Source organism: Heterodontus francisci, chromosome 2 (genome assembly GCF_036365525.1).
Source record: "Heterodontus francisci isolate sHetFra1 chromosome 2, sHetFra1.hap1, whole genome shotgun sequence".
Classification (NCBI taxonomy): Eukaryota; Metazoa; Chordata; class Chondrichthyes; order Heterodontiformes; family Heterodontidae; genus Heterodontus; species Heterodontus francisci.
In genome coordinates this window covers 91,191,903-91,216,574 of record NC_090372.1, presented here as the reverse complement: position 1 = coordinate 91,216,574, position 24,672 = coordinate 91,191,903, and the positions used below count along the sequence as shown (strand labels likewise).

The 24,672-nt window shown below is 40.2% G+C and overlaps 1 protein-coding gene across 6 annotated transcripts in view; it reads right to left on the bottom strand.

Moving 5' to 3' along the window:
- Positions 1-2,100: 2,100 nt before the first annotated feature.
- The window catches only part of pex1 (peroxisomal biogenesis factor 1), a 110,231-nt gene continuing 87,659 nt past the window's right edge, over positions 2,101-24,672 (bottom strand). For 3 of the 6 annotated variants that reach the window (XM_068008745.1, XM_068008776.1, XM_068008784.1), the window contains 6 exons: positions 22,743-22,919; positions 12,746-12,976; positions 12,099-12,296; positions 7,646-7,776; positions 7,046-7,086; positions 2,101-2,520 (listed from right to left, as the gene is read on the bottom strand). In XM_068008745.1, the coding sequence (XP_067864846.1) occupies positions 2,429-2,520; positions 7,046-7,086; positions 7,646-7,776; positions 12,099-12,296; positions 12,746-12,976; positions 22,743-22,919 (870 nt within the window). In that variant the 3' untranslated portion in view covers positions 2,101-2,428. The remainder of the gene's footprint in view (positions 2,521-7,045; positions 7,087-7,645; positions 7,777-12,098; positions 12,297-12,745; positions 12,977-22,742; positions 22,920-24,672) is intronic. The other 3 variants (XM_068008753.1, XM_068008760.1, XM_068008767.1) reach the window with 3 other exon arrangements.

Genomic DNA, 24,672 nt, shown 5'->3' with positions numbered 1-24,672 from the left:
TTAAACTTGTTTCGATGGTTTTCTGTCTTCTTGAAATCCAGTTGCAGTCTCTCATGAGAGAGAGAGAGCGCGCAAGACAGGGAGATGTTATCTTCCTTCAAGCTCAGTTGCAGTCTGATTTTTTTTTCGTGTCAGAATTCAAACCAAACCTGGGCCAGCAGGCCAGTCATGTGATTAGCTCATTTTTTGGGCCAACCGGCCCAGTGGGGTTTTGTGGAATCTTTCAATCTTAGTAGTCATCCTCAGACGGGGGCTGGAATGCAGACTTTCACACATCCAATATCTTTTGATTCAAATTCATTTGGTTAATTAAATCAGGGAGCAGTTCCATTGTCTTCTCCAGGCAACTGTCCTTTAGAATGCAAATCTTTCCAGCCTGTCCTTTTAGAATGCATGTGCAGCTATGCTTTCAGTCCAGTAAGAGTTTAAAATTAATGTTCCATATGATGAAATGAATATGCCTCATTCTTGACAGGTGTGGTTTTCATCACAAGTACTATTGCCAGAATGTTGTCAGGGCCCATAGCCTTTGCAGTATCAAGCACTTTCAGTTGTTTCTTGATATCACGAGGAGTGAAGCTGAAGACTGGCATCTGTGATGCTGGGGACTTCAGGAGGAGGCAGAAATGGATCATCAACTCGGCACTTCTGGCTGAAGATTGTTGCAAATGCTTCTGCCTTCTATTTTTCACTGATGTGCTGGACTGCCCCATCACTGAGGATGGGGATGTTTGTGGAGGCACCTCCTCCAGTTTGTTGCTTAATTGTCCACTACCATTCACGACTGGATGTGGCAGGACAGCAGAGCTTAGATCTGATCCATTGGTTATGGGATCGCTTAACTCTGTCTATCGCATGCTGCTTTTATGCTGTTTGGTACACTACTAGTCCTGGGTTGTAGCTTCACCAGGTTGATGCCTGATTGAGGTATGCCTGGTGCTGCGCCTGGCATGCCCTCCTGCACTCTTCATTAAGCCAGGGTTGATGGTAATGGTAGAGTGGGGGATATGCCGGGCCATGAGGTTACAAATTGTGGTCGAGTACAATTCTGCTGCTGCTGATGGCCCACAGCGCCTCATGGATGCCCAGTTTTACATTGCTAAACCTGTTCAAAATCTATCCCATTTAGCACGGTGGTAGTGCCACACAACATGATGGAGGGTATCCTCAATGCGAAAATGGGACTTCGGCTCCCCAAGGCATGTGCGGTAGTCACTCCTACCAATACTGTCATGGACAGATGCACCTGCGGCAGGCAGATTGGTGAGGACGAGGTCAAGTATATTTTTCCCTCTCTGTTCCCTCACCTCCTGCCGCAGGCCAATTTTAGCAGCTATGTTCTTTAGGACTCGCCCAGCTTGGTCAGTAGTGGTGCCACCGAGCCACTCTTGGTGATGGACATTGAAATCCCCCACCCAGAGTACATTCTGCGCCCTTGTCACCCCCAGTGCTTCCTGCAAGTGGTGTTCAACATGGAGGAGTACTGATTCATCATCTGAGGGTTGGGGCAGTGGGTGGTAATCGGCAGGAGGCTTCCTTGCCCATGTTTGACCTCATACCATGAGACTTCAAGGAGTCTGGAGTCTATGTTGAGGACTCCCAGGGCAACTCCCTCCTGACTGTATACCATTGTGCCACCACCTGTGCTGGGTCTGTCCTGCCGGTGGCACAGGACAGACCTGGGAATGGTGATGGCCATGTCTGGGACATTGTCTGTAAGGTATAATTCTATGAGTATGATTGTGTCAGGCTGTTGTTTGACTAGTCTGTGGGACAGCTCTCCCAACTCTGGCACAAGCCCCCACATGTTGGTAAGTTTTCATATTAGACTCAAGTGTGAATAAAATTGTTTTTGGAAATAATAGCCCTGACTCTTGGGTTCATAATTAAACAGCTTACTAATATTTTAAAATTAAGTAAATGTTAAAATTTATTCAAGTGTTTTGTTTCCTTATACTTGTTGCTGCTTATGCAGTTAACATACTCCCTGACTTCTGTCAATGTAGCTGTGGAATCTGCTGTGTATAAGACTATCAACTCAAATTGGCATTTTGCTCTGGTGAAATTTATTTGACAACCAACAAAGTGGCCAAGACACAATAAAGTTAAAGCATTTATTACAAAAGTACAATCAGTTTGAATTATGAACTCAATAAATCCTGTCTGTTGCATGTTACCCTATTAAAGTACATTTGTCCTTTTAAAATTAAAGCAGCTATGGCTATGAACATAATGGAGTTAAAGTTAATCACAGTTTCAAGCATAATTGACATACTTGTAAAATACATTCTTTAAGATTAGCTTTGGTTTCTAGTCCACTTCAGACAGCTTTATATATTCTGGAATCGAGTAAAAAGTCAGATTGTACTAGCAGTGCAACAGATTTGACTTAGTTTATATATTTAAGGTTAAGATTTTTAAAAAGAAATTATTTCTTATGCCAAGGTAACTCTCTGTCCAGTCTTAACAATGACTCCACTCTGTCTCTTGGGGTCTCTACATTTCTGAAAGCCATCATACCTTAAAAGACAAAAAGCAAAACTGAACCATTAATGTTCATATAACTGGAAGACCATGGAAAATTTCTTTTAATCTGTGACACACAATCTGCACTCTGTCCAGGCAATGCTTTATGCCAAGGCAAAGGTCTACCCCAATCTTTGAAGAATTAATAGAAAAGACTTTCATTATCGTATTGAAGAGCATGTGGTTCATCAATTACATTGCAAAGGCTCTCATGATGTTACAGCATGGTAACATTCAGCCCATCATACCTATGCTGATATTTTTCTCAATTAGTTTAATCCCACTCTCCTGCATACTCCTCTTACCTTTAATAGTCCTCTTTTTAAAAAAAAGAACTATGGGCCGAATCTTGTGCTCAGCTGGAAGGCAGGTTTTGTGGTCGCCCAGGGTAAAATGGGGGGGCAGCCAATATTCGGAGCAGAACCGCCTGCCACACCACAGAGCCCTACGCTGGGATTCCCAGTTCTGATCTTCACGGGGGCGGAATAGGCCAACAATGACCTCCCTGCCCACAGGCCAAATGAGGCCCGTAAGTGGCCTATTAACGGCCAAATAACGGCTTCTTCCCACTGCCACTGGGATCTTACTGGGAGGGGGAGGGGCCTTATAAAATGGGGCACCCTCCCTGCAGGCAAGGGGTGGGGGGGACGTTTCACTGTATTGTGTCAAATTTGTGCTACATGGAGGACACCCCGGGAACAACTGTAGACCCCAGACTCCCTATGCCAGGGGCTCTGGACTGGCCCCGGCAACACCACCTCACCTCCCTGTGTTCTGGGATTCCACCACAGGGTCTGGGTCCCAGGCCTCTGCATACTGGCAGTGGCCACCGCTCGCAGTAGCGCTGCCGGCCCTCTGATTGGCCGGCAACTCTTGGAGGTGGGTTCCCCATCCCTATAAAATTTTTAAAGGGACAGGGATCTCGCTTCCTAAAACTTTGACCCCAAAAGACCAGAGGCTCGCTCCAGAGGGCCGAAAAAATGCAGAGGCAGGGTCCCCCCCACCCTTTCACCCCAGCGCCAGAAGCCCCGCCTCCTGCCCTATAATTCCATTTTTAATAATATATGGACTAGTCAGCAATAAATCCCACATTTTAACCATCAAGAATATTTTTCTAACCATCCCAAATTATTTCCGATTATCTTAAATTTATGTCTTCACGTTAGTGTAGCTGACCAGTCGGGGAAAAGAATCCATCATCATTTCTCAAATTACACAACCTTTCATAATGTTAAAGCACTTCATTAGGTTACCTGGTAATCTTTTCAACTCTAATTTTAAAAAAATCCAATTTCAATGTTAGTAAAATTCTAGTAAATCTATACTGTACCTTTTCTATATCCTTCCTGTAACAGAAATGTTTACAGCTGCATTGTGGTAAAGGTAAAAGGTGATGGATTTCTGAAGCATTATGATGAAATTAATGATGAATTTGTATCTTATTACAATGTCACTGGAAATAATCCAAGATAATCAGAAATAATTTGAAGAGGTTAGAATTCTGAATGCTCCTCAAATGCCTTTTGAGAATCCATCTAAACCATATCCACTGCATTTCCTTTAGAATTTATTTCATCAAAAAACTCTACAACATTAATCGATACCTTTTAGAAATCTGTGCTGTCTGACTCAGCTTGATGTTTAGTAATTTCATCCAATTTCACCTGCAGAATCCAGTTTCATTTTACTAATTTCAATGGAATGAAATTAGACGAGTTCTCCAACAAGTGGGCAATCTGTTCCACCAGGCATTGAAGATAATAACATACTCAGAGTAGTTGACTGCCAATTGGTCTGTAATTTCCTAGCTTATTTAGGTTTCATTTTTTTTTGGAGGGAGACACAATTACTACCCTCCAGCCTCAGACACAATTTTGTTGTGTAGAATTTTGGAAAATTAAATGTTGATAAATTGAGTGGAGGAAGTAATTGCTTATTGGGAAAGAGTACAGAGCCCTAGGGGAAGCTTCCGAGTTGATGGGTAAGAGAACATAAATCGGAGGAGTGGGCCATACAACCCCTCAAGCCTGCTCCACCATGTGATAAGATCATGGCTAATCCATTTTCCTGCCTGTCCCCATAACCCTTGATTCCTCTATAGTTCAAAAGTCTGTATTTCAGCAGAGACTATCAACAGGATAAGCCATCAATAACAACAATGGAGAGATTTGAGAAGCAACTAAATAGCTATAATAAAATCTGCCATTATCACCATTCTCCTCAAAAAAAATTCCTTGACCCCTCCGTCCTTGCAAACTACTACCCCATTTCCAATCTCCCTGAACACGTCACCTCCCAAATCCATGCCATTGCAGGTGACTCTGGCTATGATTGGATAGCTATAAATGGAACCAGGTGAGTGCAGACCCTGCAGTCCACCCAACTGTATGATGCTGGAGAGGCACTGGAGGAGGAGGATGGTGTGGCCAACTTTCCTGGAACTCCATGTTTGAATCCCTCCAATCTGTTTCCACCCCTGCAATAACACTGAAACAACTCGCAAAGTTACTAATAACATCCTATGTGATATGACTGAGATAAAGATAACTAGCTCTCCTCGTTCTTTTCCATCTGTTGGCAGCTCTGGCTACACCTTTCTCCCCCTCCAGTGTCTCTCCAGTGTCATGCAGCAGGGTGGGACTGCACTCAACTGGTTCCATTTTTAGCTATCCAATCATGGCCAGAGTCACCTGCAATGGATTCTATTTCCATTTCCACTCCCACACCGCTACTTCTTGTATCTCCCAAGGATCTATCCTAGCCGCTTCCTTTTTCCCAGCGAGATACTGCCCTCCTCAGCGGCATCATCTGAAAATGGAGTCAGTTTCCACCAGCTCTACCTCACCACCACCTCTCTCGCTCCCTCCATTTTCTCCTAAATTGTCAGATTGTTTGGCTAATGTCCAGTACTAAGTGTGAAGAAATTTCCTCCAACTAAGTATTGGGACTCCACAGCCACTGTCTTCAGTCCCTGCCACAAACTCCATTCCCAGCCACCTATTCCATCCCTCTCTGACAACTGTCCAGGGCCTAATCAGACTGCACACGACCTTGGTATCATATTTGACCCTGAAATGAGATTCCTACCACATTTCCATGCCATGATTAAGACTGTCTATTTCTACCTCCGTAACATCACCCAACTCTGCCCTGCCCCAGTTTTGCTGCTGAAACCCTCATCCATGTCTTTGTTACCTGTAGATTTGACTATTACAACACACTCCTCCTGGCATCCTACATTCTACCCTCCGTAAATCTGAAGTCATTCCAAACTCTGCTGCCCGTGTACTAACTTGCACCAAGTCCCATTCATTGATCACCCTTGTGGTCACTACATTGGCTCCCGGTTAAGCAACACCTTGATTTTAAAATTCTCAACCTTGTTTTCAAATTCTACCATGGCCTTATCCCTTCCTATCTCTAATCCTCTCCAGTCCTACACGCCTCATCTGCACTCTTCCAGTTCTGACTTCGAGCATCCCCGATTTTAATTGCTCCACCATTTGCAGCTGTGCCTTCAGCTACCAAGGCTCTAAGCTTTTTAATTCCCCAACTAAACTGCAAATTTGCACAAATGTATGATGGAAACTGACAACTTCATATTTCTAATTTAAAAATTGGAAAAGTGTGCACAGAAGCAATAATTTAAAAGATATGAAATCAAATACTACATAAAAATAAGGACAGATTTTAAAATGGAGACTCAAGGTGAATGGCAGAAGAACCAACAGCTCCATGAAGAAAAACTTTAAAGTGCAGTGAGTGGTTAAGATCAGGAATGTACTGCCCGACAGTAAGGTAGAGGCAGATTCAAGTGTGGCTTTCAAAAGGGAATTGGATAATTATCTGAAGAAAAAAATTTGCAGGGCTGCAGGGAAAACGCGGGGTAATGGGACTAGCTGAGTTGTTCTTGCAGACAGCTGGCACTGACATGACAGGCCAAATGGCCTCCTTCTGTGTTGTAACCATTTTATGATTCTAAACCTCTCTGCCTCTTTCCTCCTGTAAGAAGCTCCTTAAAACCTACCTCTTTGACCAAGCTTTTGATCAGTTGCTCTAATATCTCATGTGGCTCAGAGACAAATTTTGTTTGATAACACTCCTGTGAAGCACCTTGGGATGTTTTACTACACTAAAGATGTTATATATGTACAAGTTGCTGTTGAATAGTATTGATGGGTGATAGCAAGTTGGTAAAAGGCTTCATGATGGTTACTTTCTTAGAAGCGTGTTGGGCTAAAACTCATCAAAGGTGACAAGTGAAAGCATTCATTGTAACATGTGACAAGATTACCAGTGGAATAGCCATGCTGAAAACCATATCGAGGATAGATGCATAAAACTGGAACATTCAAGGTGAACAAGTTCAGAAACTTTAGAAAGTATAGATGCAAGGTAATAGGACAGCTGTATGATTAGTTGCTGAAGCCTTCACTAAGTTACAGTAATGTACATTTTAATCAATCTCCAATCTCACTTAGACTTAACCATTTTTTGCCCATGTTCAAGTAATCCTCACCATTTTTAATTTGCACAATTTTTGTGTTAAGTTGTAAGATTCTGAAACAAAAAAGATGATTAAAACATTACTGACATTGTATTGATTTTGATGGTCTTTGGAATTCAGGAAAGTTTGTAAACTTGAACTTGTTTGAAAGGTACCTCTTCAAAACACTTACACATTTGAAATCAGCTCTACAGCATATTGTACCTTAGCAGAAAAAAGGTACATCTGAAATTGGTGAGGGTTCCTCAAAGGCTAGTTAACAAAAAATTGGTAATCCTATACACTCAATATAAATAATAATGCTTTCTCTGGGTTATTTAAGATAAGCCAAATTTGTTCATAATTCAATAGTGCTGCATTTTAAAATCTTATACTATTTTAGGTGTTCACTTGATTAGATATTGTGGAGTTTGAAGTGCAGTAAAAAGGCCACACATGTTCATTTTCTAGTTTTCCCATCTATTCCGAAGGAATATTATGCAAGCTTTCATTTGAACTTTAGGCATGTATGCAGTAGTTAGATGACTATGTTATTCCACGTATTTGGTAAACAGTGAAACTTTTGTAGATCTTTATATTTTCAACTTTAATTTAGTAAGTATTTCTACTCACAGTTCTACGAAGTTACGCCATTCTTGCTGACTAATAGAGGGCCTTGTATTTTTAAGTGCTGTCAGTATGTGGGATTGGCAAATAAATTGTGAAGAATTCATGGGTCCTGATTGATAGTGGGAAATACTCTCCTGGAAAGAAAGATTCATATTGAACAAAATTTGATATTTAATATGCACAGCTAATGCAATCTTTTTAAACAAAACTTAATTCTGTAATGAATGGTCTTTGTAAATTCATGATAATTGAAACATAACTTATGGCAAATTAGCATGAACATTGATAAAACTGCAAAAATAAAAAGACATTTATCAGGAAGATTGTAAGCTTGTTAAGGACTGAGATACTTAACCACATCATTCCCCAATAGCTTCATCTACAGAAATTTTCTCATTCTATAATCATCCATTTCAGAGTTTGCATGCATCAAATACATGAGTAAGCGAACTCACTCAGCATGTTCATTCCACAGAACAATTTTTGCTTTACTAGTCTTCTAAACTATGTCATGATATAGTGATTCTTGTTCTGTAAAGCTAATTGGAAGACCTGACATGCTGATGACACTCCAGCTAGGATCTAAATTAGATGATTAGTGTTCCATGGAAGAAAAAAGCCAGTTTTATTTTACAATAAAACAATTTTACAATAAAACACTGTTGCAAGTCAGGGAAGAACACTAAGTTTGCATCAGTTATGGTACTTAATTAATAGATTCTATTTATAGCAAGTGTTAAATTCCAAACATCTTCCTTGTTAAACAATAACCTGCTTCTGTCTGCAGCAGTATCTGATGCAGGAAAAGACACAGAAAATTAAGTTATCTTATCTTGGAGGGTGTTCATGCTTTTGAACAAAATCTGCTGCACACAAGGATAAGCTCAGGCAACCAATAAAGAAACTTGTATTTTTTATAGTATCTTATGAAGTGAAAATCTCAAATACATCACACAATTAATTTGTTTAGAAGTGCTGTAACAGTTATACATTGAAAATATGAATAATCCTTTCAATTTTATGTTTTTTCCTGGGAGAACCATGTTGCTGGGCTGACTAAATTAGCTGCAACTGTATAAACATTTTAAACTTACCCCTTTATTTCAGTATCAGTGGTCAACAAGAGGCAGCTGCCCCACAGAAATACAGAGAACTAATGAAGAGGGGAAGATTGAGGCTGTAAATGTGCACAAATGTATAATGGAAACTGACTTCACATTTATAATATTAAATATTATTTAAAATATTAAATATTTTATATTAAAGATAGATAATATCAAATCAAATATTAAAAATAAAGTCAGACATTAAAATGGGGACTTAAGGTGAATGGCAAAACAACCATCATGAAGAAAAACTTTTAAATATAGCGAGGGGTTAAGATCTGGAATGCACTGCCTGAGGTATGGTAGAGGCAGATGTGCTCATGGCTTTCAAAAGAGAATTGGATAATTACCTGAAGGAAGAAAATTTGCAGGGTTACGGGAAAATGCAGAGTAATGGGACTAGCTGAGATGCTGTTGCAGACAGCTGGCACTGACATGACAGGCAAATGGCCTCCTTCTGTGCTGTAACCATTTTATGATTCTTCGACAGAATTACATTAGCATGCCCTTTTCCAGACCGGCCACCTCTACTGCTTAATAGGACAAGGATAGCAGGTGCATAGGAACACCACCACCTGGAAGTTCCCCTCCAAGATGGTCACACACTATCTTGACTTGGAAATATATCGCTGTTCCTTCATTGTCGCTGGGTCAAACTCCTGAGACTCTGTATGCAACAGCACTGCAGGAGTAGTACTTACCCCACATGGACCGCAGTGGTTCAAGAAGGCAGCTCACCGCCACCTTCTCAAGGGCAATTAGGGATGGGTAATAAATGCTGGCTTTGCCAGCGACGCCCACACATAATGAACAAAGTTTTTAAAAATCTGATCTTTAAATACTTAAAGATTACTTTTGGTCTTGTCCCCCCATATACAACACCACAGGAAATTAACTAGCTTCTATTCTGCTTTAGGCATAAAAGTGGAAAAAAACAAGAAAATATGGCAAGAGGCTTGAACTGATGGGAGCACAAAATGGCATGTAGAACTGACAACAAACAAGCAGTAGCTGTATTAAATACACTTTAAAGGGATACCATTCAAGTGGATCTCTGCTGGGTTATCTAACTTTATCCTAGTGTCACATGTAGAATGCTACGAAAGGGGACTACCACTTATTTATACAGCATCCAATAGCAACCATACTGAAATACTGTATTGTGAGTGAAATAGCATTATTTTATAAAATGATGGCCCATTTTAAAAAGGTTGGCGTGTATTCTAGTTATACAGAATGGTACAGCTGATTAAAAACTAGTTATACTATCTTTAGTAATTAACACAATGTTCATGTGGAGAAGTAAATTAAATAGTCTCCATAGGGTGTACTGTATACAAATGATCTCGCGTGTTCATTATGGTCTGAGGTTAATAGTTATAAAGAGATACTTGAAGTTAGGGATTTTCCATAGAGTGGAGAGGATGATTGAACTGAATCATAGAATTGTTACAGTACAGAAGGAGATCATTCGGCCTGTTGTGTCCCTGCCAGCACTCTGCAAGAATTCACCTAGTCCCACATCGCTGCCTTTTCCGCACAGCCCTGCAAATTTCCTCTCTTCAGGTTCTTATCCAATCATCTTTTGAAGGCCTCGATTGAAAATGCCTTCACCACACTCAGGCACAGCATTCCAGATCCTAACCATATGTTGCATAAAGTTTTTCCTCACGTCGCCATTGCTTCATTTGCCAATCATCTTAAATTGGTGTCCTCTGGTTTTTGACGCTTTTGCCACAGAAACAGTTTCTCCCCATCTACTGTTTCCAGACCCCTCATGATTATAGAAACCTCTATCAAATCTCCTCCTAATCTTCTCTTCTCCAACCTATCCACGTAACTGAAGTTCCTCATCCCTGAAACTATTGTATATTTTTTCCGCACTCTCTCTAAAGCCTTCACATCCTTCCTGAAATATGGTGCCTGGAATTGGACGCAATTCGCCAGTTAAGGCCGAACCAGGGTTTTATACAAGTTAATTATAATGTCCTTGTACTGCATGCCCCTATTGATAAAGTCCAAGATCCCGTATTCTTTATTAACCACTTTCTCAACCTGCCCTGCCACCTTCAATGATTTGTGCACATATACCCTCAGGTCCCTCTGCTCATGAACCCTCTTTAGAATTGTACCCTTTATTTAATGTTGCCTCTTTTTCGTCCTACCAAAATTAATCACTTCACACTTCTCCGCATTAAATTTCATCAGTCACTTGTCGGCATTATCCTCCTCAGTTCACAATGCTTCCAAGTTTTGTGTCTCCAAGATTAATGAAAGATTATGATTCGGTAAATAATGACTGCTAGCTTCAACTGGTTAGCAAAATAATAATGAGAAGGCACAAATTTAAGATTAAGAAATTATAAAGGTTAGAAAAATATATTTACATAGGAGGCTAAAATGTTGAATGGTTTGTCACAAACACATGGTTGAAGCACATTCTTTTAAAGGTGAATTATATATATGCTTGAAAAAGAGGAATATTAAAAGGACATTGGGATTGGAGTAGGTGATTCATGTGGACAGAAAACACAAACAGACCTGATGGGCCAAATGGCCTGTTTCTTTCCTGTAATAGTCTATAAAATCTGTGGAACTGAATGGAAGTTTATTATCCAAGTGTGATGATCATTTTAGTGAAATTAAAATGAAAATATGGAGCTAATTGTGTATAAATGTTTGCTGGTGCAACAACTTATGTTTTAAAGACAAAGAAAATTACAACATGAGCATGCCCCATCTTACTTTATCCAAAGGTATACAATGGCAAATGGTGAAAATTTCCCTACTGAAATATTACCCTTCAGTACAGAGTAACATCATCAAAATACATTTCAGAATGCCTTTACTTTTTCCTGTGTATTTTAATGACATTGAAGTGGAAAACTGATGTAACTGATGGGCAGTACAGTGTCACCATGTAGTGGAAATAATTGGATTTGTATCCATAATGTTCCCACATTTTCAGTTTTCTGGTCTGAGTCATGCGTTCAAAGGAGAGGCTGCAGCCCTACAGCAATACAGTTTAAATATGAGAGGACGATCCGAATCACTCTTGTGCAGCCCCAGTAGAGTAGGTCTCCAGCTTATAGTCAGTAAAATAAAAGTGTGCCAAAAAGAGACCAAAAAAATCTAACATTAACTTGTAGTACAGAAAACCCCTTGACTGAAGTTATTAAAACTCTATGCAGCACACTAAAAGACACTCCTTAAATCTTATTAACTGCAATGTAAAACAAAAAGTGATAGGAGAAATATCCTGTATGTAATAACTTAGAACCTCTATGTAAATACCCATCTCAAAACAAGAAACAGCAATCATTCTGTATTGGTAAAGAAGCTAACATTACCATGTTCTTGTTCCTCGTATTTGCTTTAATAACATTTAGCTCAAACCGTAGTTGTTCCATTTGCTCCTGAGTAAGTTCTTGGTATCCTTCTTCTAATGACATCATATAAACAGGGGGGTAACAAGATATAGTGTCCCTAACAGATGTGATAGTGTGATCAAGGCTCATTGAGTTCGGTCCTGACAAACATTGAGAGTTCTGGTAAAAGAAAAGAAAAACTTGCATTTATATAGTGCCTTTCACCACGTGGATTTCTCAAAGCGCCTTACAGACAACGAGGTATATTTTGAAGTGTAGTTACTGTTGTAAAGAATGTATAGTATTAATTAAAAGGAATCTACTTCAAAAAAAAAGTAAATTCTAACGTTTTAATATCCAATTTTAAGACAAGCCAAGAATATCAATAAAATTATGCACAATTTATATATGCTAAAAACTTAAACTAATAGCTATATAGTAGTGGTCACATTAAACCAGTTTGCTTCAGTAAATAATGTTCTTTCCACAGCTATTTCCAAGGAAGACAATGACATACAGATGCGGTGTGTTAGGAGAGCAACATTAGTTTCACAAAATAGTAACAGTTATGAAATTGGTAATAAAAAGTTAAAAATTAATTACACTAGTTTAAAAGAAAACATGCTGACCTGTTCAGAAGAGGTTCCAGTTCCCAGTTCTGATTCATAAGAGCTACCAAAGTAAAGACGCCAAATATTAGGGCAAGGATCATCAGGTAATATTTCGCTGGTATCCAGGTAAACTGGAGAATGCTCCAAACCTCCTTCTACATCCCCTACAGACTCATCAGAACCATTGCTGTGATTCAGGAAGATCATGGAAGATAGGCTCATATCACTATCAGAACCTGAACCTGCATCCTAGAGCAAATCAAAATTGTACTTAGTTACTGCACCATATATTGGTCCATCTCATATGATGGTACTGTTAACATTACTACAGCAGAACAAAGTGGAAAAACGAGCACTTGGAAAAATTATTCTTGCTGTCACAGAAATGCTGGCAGTAACTTTATGCATATCTGAGGAACAGAAGCTAAAAATGAGGACGATCATGAAGAAGTTGGGTCATCTCATTTTTCTGGCAACAGAAAATGACTAGGACAATGGACATCCAGCAGTTTTGCACTCAATGAAGTCTTGCAGTCATGTGATCTTCTCTCCACTTCCAAGTTTTATCAAGTCAAAGAAAGCCCATTTCTATTAACACCACTTTCAAAATCCTATGGGCTGTGGAGGATAAACAAACAAGGCGAAAATGGAATAACCTTCCATATATAGCCTTCCCCATACTTTCAATGTAATTTATTGCCTGTATGCCTCTCTCTCCATCCTTTCCAACAGTTCCTGTTTTAATTTAAAGTATCTGAATGTCATTATTCAACAAAAGTATTTTATATTAATAATTCCAGTCAAGCCAGGTGTTAAAACCTGCTACTGTAATGCCAATAGATGGTGCTACCTGTGACTGGTCAATGTTGAATGTTGGCCAGTGATTAAGTAACCTCCAGAAAGTGGCAACAGGCTGAGTGACTGGAGGAGAGTAGTGAAACCCTTGGAGAAAATGCCATCAAAAGACAGACAAGATAATCTTCAAGGTAGCAAACCGCATCAACCACTTGCAAGCTGTGATGGAGGTACAGTACATAAATCAATGAAAGAGCAATCATGGACAGTCCAAATAACCAGGGTTCTGTTTAGGTGGACTTTTCTTGTTTGACTTTCTCTTCACAAAGTAATTCTTCTTTTCGTTTCTTCAGCATTCCGATACCTCCGGCTAAGGCCAAGCGGCAATCTGTTCCTAGGTCACCACCAATGCAAATCTGAAACAAATCACTAGGCGATGCATGAAAGCAGTACAGGGTTAACTCCCTGTACAATCCAGTCAGAAACTCTTCATAGAGGCAGAGCTAGTAAAAATAAAAAGTATGGAGTCCAAATGCAGTTTTGTGAACAATCACTTCATGAAGCCCTATAAATAGAACCTATAAGCAATATGGGAGTCGGATAGATCACAGAACACTTAAGACTTAAAGCATAAAAAATCTCCAAGCGGAATACTTTCCAAGTGATTTTTAGGAAATGGATGATGAGCTTATAAAAATGAAGAATGACAAAATGGATATCTAATTGTTACAATTTTTATTTAACAGAAAAAAATGTGTTCAATGTAAAGGTGCAGAGGTATAAGGACAAAGAATAAAAGATTAGAAAGTGTAATCAGGCTTTAGGGAGGATCTTAATGAGAGAGGGTGGTGGAGAGGCAAAGGGTTCTAGGGAGGAAATTTCAGAGCACGAGACCCAGACAGTTGAATAGCATGGCTACCAAAGTTGGGGTAAACGGATGTGGTTGCACAAGGGTCCAGGTGGCAGGAGGGAGGACATAAATCAATTTAAACATGTGGATGAGAGTTCTAAAATTTGAATCCTAGGAGCCAATGTAGGTCAACGAAGGTGGGGGTGATCAGTGAGCAGAACTTAGGGCAAGATAGGACTCAGACCATAGAGTTGTAGAAAAAAATGCAGTTTATGAAGGGTGGATGACAGAAGACAGACATGGAGAGCACTGGAATAAACAGGTCTGGAGGTGACAGTGACATGCACAAGGGTTCCAGTGGCAGATGGGCTGAGGTTTGGGAGGAAGCAGGCAAGGTTACAGAAGTGGAATTGGCAGTCTTTGTGATGGAGGGAATGAGGTTGGAAGCTGAACTCAGGGTAGAACTGGATTCTCAAGTTCTTAACATTTCAGATATTGGTCAGCGATGGCGAAATGAACTTTTTTTGGCAAGGGTACAACTGGCTGGGGACCAAGGACAATGGCTTTACTCTTACTAGTAACGGAGAATGAATCAGAGTAGATAAAAGAAGTAAAACTGGGGAACATATAGTTAATAGGAACCATAATATAATATGGCTTACTATAATTGTCATGCATAAGGCTTTCTCAAAGATCAGGGTAATAAATTGAAGAGAAGCTGATTTTGAAGGGCTGAGAATAGAATTTGGGAAATAAAATAAACAACATTATTGGCAAACAATGATGTCGAGCATCAATGGGAAACATTTAAAAACAGCACAGAGTCGAGGAAAAATATATTCCGGTAAAAAAAAACAATGCTAATGAGACGCCATGGATGAATAAAGACATAAGGGAAAAACGGAGGGTAAAGAAAGATACATACACGGAGTATGTGGACAGCAGGGGACAGCATGACAAGGGAGAATATGGAGAGATTAGGAGCGAAGTAGAGAAATCAAAAAACCTAGGAAGGCAATTAGAAAATTAAGGAAAATATAACAAAATAGTAAAATATTTTACGTACGTACATACAAAGGGTAGGAATTACAGCTCAGTGTTCCTATTTACAGGGTTTTTAGAGGGGATAGAGAAGGCAATAACACGAGGAGGGTGTTGCAATACTGGTTAAAGAAACAACCACAGCTGTGAGGAGGAATGATATGCTAGAAGGATGATCAAATGAAGCCATATAGATTGAACTGAGGAACACAAAAAGGGACAATCACACTGCTGAGAGTATACTAAAGGCCCCTAAATAGTCAGGGGGGAATAGAAGAGCAAAAATGTAGGCAAATTGCTGATAACTGCAGAAACAATAGGGAATAGTAGGGGATTTCATATGCCCTAATATTAATGGGAATAAAATCAGTGTAAAAGATTTAAAGGACTCAGGAGAACCTTTTTTGCCAGTATGTAGCAAAGTTAAGATAAGGGGCAATACTGGATTTAGTTTTAGGAAATTAAGCTGGACAGATGGAAGGGTTATCAGTGCGAGATCCTTTAGTGGTATTGATCATAATTCAGTTAGATTTAACTTGGTTATGGAAAAGGACAAAAAAAAAAGTAAAAGTTTTAAACTGTGGAAAGGCCAATTTTACTAAGCTGAGATGTGATTTGGCAAAAGTGGACTTGAAACAGCTACTTGAAGGTAATTGGCAGAGCAGTGAGAGGCATTCAATAAGGAGATAGCGAGGGTCCAGAACAAATAATTTCCCAGAGAGAAAAAGGGTGGGACTCCCAAATCTAGAACCCCCTGTATGTCAAAAGCATAGAGTAGAGCAAGGCAAAAAAGGGAAGCTTATATCAGCTAACAAGAGTTCAATACTGTAGAAAGCTTAGAGAAGTATAGAAAATGCAGGGGTGAAATTAGGAAAGCGTAATGGCCATTAGATTATATTACTGCTAAATTACTTCGTTAATTTACAAAAATGGGATTAACAGCCAGGTAGACAAAATAAAAATTGTGCATGTTAATACATTATACAGATTTACCAGTTGCTGCAGTCTGAGTTCCAAGCAAGCAAAAACTTGGTGAAACTGCCTGGTGAAACTTAGCTCTCCTGTTTAGGTTGTGCAGAGCTGACTCCCAATGGTAAAACAAATTAAATGTGCAAGCAGTAGAAATGGGAGAATTTCTCCTCCAAGTACATTTAAAAAGTATCCAGGAGGTCCAAACCACCCCAAGTATTTTACAAGTCAGACTGGATATTACGTCGCATTTACAATCCATGCATTGTCAAATAGAAGCAGTGAGCAACAACCATGTCAAAGCAGTCACACTCTACCACTTTTCATGGCGAATTTGAATCCTGTCTCCAGATTTGCATTGCAAATTTACTGTCAGTGTGTAGTAGAATGTAGTTCACATCAATACTAAACCTGCAGTATAAATGTGCTCAAAAAACACAAGTAAAAAATAGTATAAGGGTCTGAAAGGGTTAATATTTGAGACAGTGAGAGTGATGTAATATTCACATGGGTAATAGACTTGGAAGAAACAAGAAGCATCATGAGAGGTGCTAGTAAGACACGCTTATGGAGAGTGTATATAGTTGTGTACATACAATAAACAAATTATTTAGACTTACGCAGACTCTGAGAACTCTGTAGACAAAGCTCAACCTAGCATCTTAAATGCTATCAATAATATATGACATGGTGGCAAAGGTGAACACACCCAAAGAATAATAAAAGACTTGACCTAGCAAGTAGCACCAAGACGACTGCAGATATCGAGAGACTGTGAAGAGCTCCAGAGCGGCTCTATAGCTGAAGAAAGACACGGACAGTTGGTGCATCAGCTGCACGGGCATTCAGGCTGCACCACGGAAGCGTGGTTGTCTGCAAAACGAATCCAGGTCCAGTGATCACATGCTGTGAGTCACAAAACTGAGCAACAGTTAGGGATCGGGTGAGAAACCTTTTGAAAAGGGTAGAAACATTGCCTAATGGCGCATTGGCAGGCAAATTAGGGAGAGGAGAAATGCAAATCCCTCACGAAGGGCGGGTCCGGTGTTGGCGGCCATTATTCGAGCAAACCACGAAGCCGATGAGCGGAAAACCTCCGAAAAACACGGGAACTCCCAAAGAGAGCGGGAACACCTCCACTAAAGCAATGAAAATTTCTAAATAGTAAGGGAACACCCTAAAGAGTTTAACAAAGGATGGATTCAAAATACACGATGTCTGAAAGGTTTCAGAATTCAGAAGGGCCCAATCAGGTATAGAATTGGTCTATGGGGAGAAAAAGATTTCTAAAATTTAGAACAGCTTCTCAGCTACACACCAATACTGAAGCATAGGAAGTAAATACTCTACTCCATGGGTGCAATTGCTGATGACGTGATCAAGCCATCAATGAGGCTTCAGACAAGTTTGATGATGTTTTACAAGCCTTCAATAAATACTTTAACTTAAGAAGCAATAAGATCCTGGAAACAGCCAAGTTTAATAAAAGGATCCAGAAGCTGGGTCAATCAGTGGGCGATTTCATTAATGATTTGGACAGATTGGTTCAGGGATGTGTGTATGGAGAATTGAAGTCTGAGTTGATAAGGGACCGAATTGTAGTGGGAATAGCTGATGAGTCTTTATCAGATCTCTTACAGTCAACATGATGGATCCATTTGCCCCCAGCAGCGACTACACCGTCACTTGCATCTGCTGTGGGAGAATCTGCCAGTCATGGATAGGCCTGACTAGCCACCAGTGGGCCTGTAATCGATGAGTACAACCTTCCCAAAATTTTTGTCCGCAAAGAAATGCCAAAAGAGACTGTCAAAAGATGACCTCATCCTTGAGAAAGTAATTCAGACGGCGCAACAGGTAGAGGTCCAAATACAAAATAGAGCCATTCTGCGGGCTGAAGAGAAACTTGGGTCAGAAAAAGTCCGATGACTGTACAGTTCCTGAAGCCCAGGATGGAAAAGCAATCCAGATAAGAAGGTACATTCAAGTGGGAAGCTGCACGACGCTGTAAAACCTTGCCAGTACTATGGTGTCAAAAAGACCCACAGGGGTGAACTGTGTCCTGCTAGTAAAGCAGAATGCTTTAATTGCAAAGAGACAGGCCATTTCAATGTGCCAGAGCAAGACCCCTTCTTCCAAATATGACAACAAAAAGTCTTTACACATAAAGCTGTGAAGTGGAGCAATTTCCATTGGAAGATAAACCAGGAGACTTCCCAGGTGAGATTAACGATGCCAATCAGGCATTCTGGGCGGCAGACTTTTATGTCAATGGACATATTACTAATTTCAAATTGGACACAGGTGCAAGTGTCACAGTGTTGTCAGACCAAGAGCCATGGTTGTCGAGACATTGCTTGCAACCAGCAGATACTCAGTTACACAGTCCAGGAGGGATAGAACCGAACATCAAGGGAAAGTCACAAGTTTATAGGGGAAGACAGATAATGCAAACCCTGTACATTCTGAAAAACCAAGAACTTTCTCTGTTAAGCAGAAAAGTGTGCTTAGACCTACATCTAATTAAAAAGGTGGATGAAGTCAAACAGCCAGAGTTCAACAGTTGCTTTCAATCAGACTTTCCAAAACTATTTTCGGATCTAGGGAAACTGAAGACAGAGTATAGTATAATATTAAGAGAAGATGCCAGACCGGTATGTATCTTTACACCTAGGAAGATACCACACCCATTGATGAATCAAGTTCAACATCAGCTGGAAGAGATGACCAGGATGGGAGTCATTTTTCCAGTCACAAAGCCAGCAGAGTGGTGTTCAGCTATGGTTCCAGTTCCAAAACCAAATGGTACTCTTCATTTCTGTGTGGACTTAACACAGCTTAACAAAGCTGTGGCAAGGGAAATTTATCCGATGTCTTTGGCAGACGAAAGCTTAGCATAGTTATCCAAAAGCATTATGTTCACTAAACTCGATACAAATAGTGGCTTTTGGCAGGTTCCATTGCAGGAGAAGTCAAGATTACTGACATTTATCATTCCATTCGAAAGATTTTATTATAATCATTTACCATTTGGTATAACATCTGCACATGAAATTTTCCAAAGAAATAAGTCAAACATTCTACAAGGTCTTAAAGGAGTATGGAAGACATCCTAGTCCATGTTGAATCTGTTGAAGAACATGACCATAGGGCAAGAGCGGTTTTAATTCAAGAAGAAGGGCTGACACTTAATGAAAAGTGTGAGTTCTCAAAAACATCTACTCGTTTCTTAGGACACATTGTAAGTAGCAAGGGCATAATAACGGACCCGCAAAAGATAAGAGCCATTAGGGAATTCCCAATTCCTACTTCTTTCCAACAGCGCCGACGATTCCTTCGAATCAGTTGGCAAAATTTTCTACCCAATTTAGCACAAGTTACTGATCCATTAAGATACTCTTGAAGAAAGATCAAGTATGGTATTGGAATTCTCAAAGAGCAGGCGTTCCGAAGAATCAAAGAAATGCTAATATCACCAGATGTCTTGGCACACTATCGCCCTTCACTACCAACCATAATTGCAGCAGATGCCTCATCTACAGGGTTAGGGGCAGTCCTTTTTCAAGAACAGCCAGATGGATATCGAAGACCAATCTATTATGCATCTAGAGGGTTGTCTGAGACTGAGACAAGATATGCTGTCACTGAGAAAGAAGCACTTGTAGTTACGTGGGCTTGCAAGAAGTTCTCAGATTACATTATTGGCTTGAAAGTTGTCACTGAGACAGACCACAAACCCTTAGTTTCCTTATTGGATGAGAAGGAAATCGCGAGGATGTCTCAGAGCATTCAGAGATTCCTGTTGAGGTTGATGAGATATACATATGAGACGGTCTATGTACAAGGAAAGATACAAACTTCCACTGATGCATTATCAAGAGCAACTGTTGACCATCCTACATAACAATATGCTAACTCTGTGGACGAGATAGAGTCGTATTCACAGTACACAGCGTCACAATGGCCTGCAAGTTCACGAAGCTCCAACAAGTTCGTCACGCTCAAAAGCGGGATGAATAATACATTTGCATGTACCAATTTTACACACATGGTCGGCCACAACAATGTCCCGGTGGTAAGATAATGAAAATCTTCTTCAAATTCAGGAAACACTTCACTATTGTGGATGATTTACTGGCATACAACGACAGACAAGTCATTCTGATCATACTTAGGTAGGATATTTTGCAAAGAATACATCAGGACCACATGGGTATCACGAAATGCAGAACACAGGCTCAGTCGTCCATTTGGTGGTCAGAAATATCCACAGACAGAGAATGGGGAGACGGTGGCATAGTGGTAATGTCACTGATCTAGTAATCCAAAGGCCTAGGCTAATGCTCTGGGGACAAGTTCGAATCCCACCATGGCAGCTGGTGAAAGTCAAATTCAACTAATTAATAAATTAATTTAATTAATAACAAAATTAGGAATTGAAAGCTAGTCTCAGTAATGGTACCATATCATCAATTGTCATAAAAATCCATCTGGTTCACTAATGTCCTTTAGGGAAGGAAATCCGCTGTCCTTACCTGGTCTGGCCTACATGTGACTCCAAACCCACAGCAATGTGGTTGACTCTTAACTCCCCTCTGAAATGGCCTAACAAGTCAGCTGTCAAAGGCAATTAGAAATGGGTAACAAATGCCAGTGAGCCGACATCCCAAAAAAGCATATAAAAAAGAAATTTTCAACAAGACCGTGGGAATGGATTTATTTATGTATAATGGAAAATCCTACATGATAGTGATACATTTTTCGCAATGGATTGAAATGAAAAGGTTGTACTCAACAATTACAGAATCTGTCAGTCGAGTTTTACAGGAGATCTTTGCAATGCGTGGTATTCCTGACAAGGTTGTGTCAAGCAACAGTTCACAGTTTGCAATCGAATACTTCACACAATTTGCAAGTAAGTGGGGATTTGAACATCTCAAGTTCCCCAAAATATCCTCAATTTAATGGCGAAGTTGAAAAAAGAGTAAGAACTAGTTAAGGCATTGTTGGAGAATGAAGATCTTCCAACTGTGTTCTTGAATTATCGATCACCTTCAGAGCTCGATGGGGAGGAAGCTAAAAACTCAACTTTCTATTCTACCCAACAAACTACTTCCAAGGACAGATGTCCAGGATCATCAGAGAGTTCAAGAGAGAGAGAAGTATTACAAGAAACAACAAGCTCACAATTACAATAAGAGATTTCATACCAGAAACCTACCCAGGCTGATGGAAGGAAATAAAGTATGGATACAAGACCTAGAAAGAGGTGCAGACATCCAGAGAGATGAAAATCATCAGAGATCTTATTTAGTACATGCTTCGAAAGGTACTACAAGACAAAATAGGAGAAACCTTATTGTTATTCCTCAGAACAACAATAAGTTACATATTTGGATGAAGGAGATGGTGATCATGAAAACCAGACAACTAGCTACTACAAACCTCAGTCAAAGCCATCCAAGTTGTTGACCGACACTTCTGAGAAAGACTTTTGATCTTCCGAGTCCAACAAGAACACAATCAGGCAGAGGCGTGAAGCCGCCTGACAGATTGAATCTGTGATGTCAGAGACTTGTGGGGGGAGATCGGGTAGTACGTAAAGTGGAAAAGAATGAATGTATACATCAAAAATATATATGGACAAAGACTTGGGGGGAGATGTAGTATAAGGGTCTGAAAGGGTTAATGTTTGAGATAGTGGGAGTAACCCCTCCCACTGTAGTGATGATGATGTAACAGTCACATGGGTAATAGGCTTGGAAGAAGCAAGAACAAACATGAGAGGTGCTAGCAAGACACGCTTAAGGAGTGTATGTAGTTGTGTAAATACAATAAACGAGTTATTATTTAGACCAGTACACTTTCTTTTTATTTGTTTGTGGAATGTGGGTGTCGCTGGCTAAGCCAGCATTTATAACCCATCCCTAACTGCCCTTGAACTGAGCCATTTGCTAGGCCATTTCAGAGGGCATTTAAGAGTCAACTACATTACTGTGGGTCTGGAGTCACATGTCGACCAGACCAGGTAAGGACAGCAGATTTCCTTCCCTAAAGGACATTAGTGAACCAGATGGGTTTTTACAACAATCGACGATGGTTTCATGGTGACCATTAGACTAGCTTTTTAATTCCAGATTTATTAATTGAATTCAAATTTCACCGTCTGCCGTGGTGGGATTCAAACCTGTGTCCCTGGTGCATTAGCCTGGGCTCTGGATTACTAGTCCAGCGACATTACCACTACACCACCACTTCTGTGAACAAAGCTTGACCTAGCATCTTAAAAGCTATCAAATATATAAAACAAAAATGATATAGTGTCTTTGAGTTAAACGTTCTTGTACTTGACGCACATACCCGGAGTACACTGGACGACAGAGTGCTGTGAACTGCATCCAGCTGGGCGTTGCACAGTAAAGCCTTCAGATCAGCTCCAGTAAAGTATTCAGTCATGGTTGCTATTTGCTGGAAGTCAACATCATCTGCTAAGGGTAAAGACTGGCTCAAAGCTTTCAAAATCTCATGGCGTGCCACCTGAAGTGGGAGAGGAAGAATGACAAGTGAATGTATTTCATTTTCAATATGAACCAATTCAAAGATTCAGCTACAAAATGTACAGTGTATTAGGATACATTGCTGCAATATGTACTATGAGCAGTAACATGATGACAAGGCAAATTTGTCAAAAACTTGGATAATGTACATATTGCATTCTTTACTTTCAAATGGAAGCATCCATCTATATCAGGCCCTGGCCACAAACATGGAGGATCACCATAGCAACACTCCAATGTTTTTGACACTGATGGACACTGCATAAAAAAAATGTAGCCCAACATCTGTTTCCTTTTAATATTTGGAATACTGAAAGCCTGTCACTATATTTGAGTCAACAAATAATACAAACTACCCAGTAAAGGTAGAATTGGAAAAGACTGTGAAGGATAATATGAACAAAAATGAACTGTTTTTCTTTTTCTTTTTTGTTATGGCATTCTGCTATATACCAATTAGAGTAAGTTAGTGATATTTATTAGATTTTTATGTGTGCAGTGTGCATCATCCTCCATGGGGAAGGAGAAGCAGAAAGTCAACAGGGTCTCTCTGGGGTCAAGATAGCTCCAAGGTGACTAAACTGGGGGGAATGATAACTTGGACTAAGTGAATTCTCTGTGACAGACTTGATACAGCAATACTTGAACCAGACAGGTCCATACCGAGGGCACTGTTCAATGAACAGCCAGCTTAGCTTACTTATGGAACCTAGAGGCGTAGACCCACCATTGGGGGACCAGAATTATTCTCACACAACTCCAAATATCCAGTTCCCCACTGGATATGATGGTCAAGCTGGACAAGCAGCAGCTCTGGCAAGTTGCGCGGGTTTACCTGGTTAAACACCAGAAGGATCCCTGTGCACAGTTGGTGGGCCCTGAGCCTTGGCTCTGCTAAACTGTGCCTATGTTCTCTGGACTTATGCAAGCTACAGGGAGAGAGTATACACCCCATGTTGGGCAAACAGAACTGAGATGTGGAGCTCTCAGTAGTTTGCTTTGTTGACTCAAACATGGTGACAGGTTTGCAAATGTGTCAGACACCCAAATTAAACAAAAAAATCTGAAACACTAGATAGTTTTCTATTTTCCAATCAAGTTTTATACTATAAATAACCCATTTTTTCACCAAGTTTTAAAGATTTATAATTATTTAAACCTAAAATATTTTATCTGAATAAGCAAATTGCATTCACTGGCTGTGATGTCCTCGGGACTTGACTGAGGTTTAGCCAAGTTTAGTATAGGATATCAGGCAAAGACAGAAAGGCAAAGACCTCAACACCTGAACACAAAGGCTTCTCCTTTTATTATCTGCTTTAGTTTCAGTTTAGTTTAGAGATACAGCACTGAAACAGGCCCTTCGGCCCACCGAGTCTGTGCCGACCATCAACCACCCAATTATTCTAATCCTACACTAATCCCATATTCCTACCAAACATCCCCACCTGTCCCTATATTTCCCTACCACCTACCTATACTAGTGGCAATTTATAATGGCCAATTTACCTACCAACCTGCAAGTCTTTCGGTTTGTGGGAGGAAACCGGAGCACCCGGAGGAAACCCACGCAGACACAGGGAGAACTTGCAAACTCCACACAGGCAGTACCCAGAATTGAACCCGGGTCACTGGAGCTGTGAGGCTGCGGTGCTAACCACTGCGCCACCCCTTCACTTTCACTTGCTAGCACGTGTGTTCTACAGCAGCGTCTGGAGTACACAATGCAATTG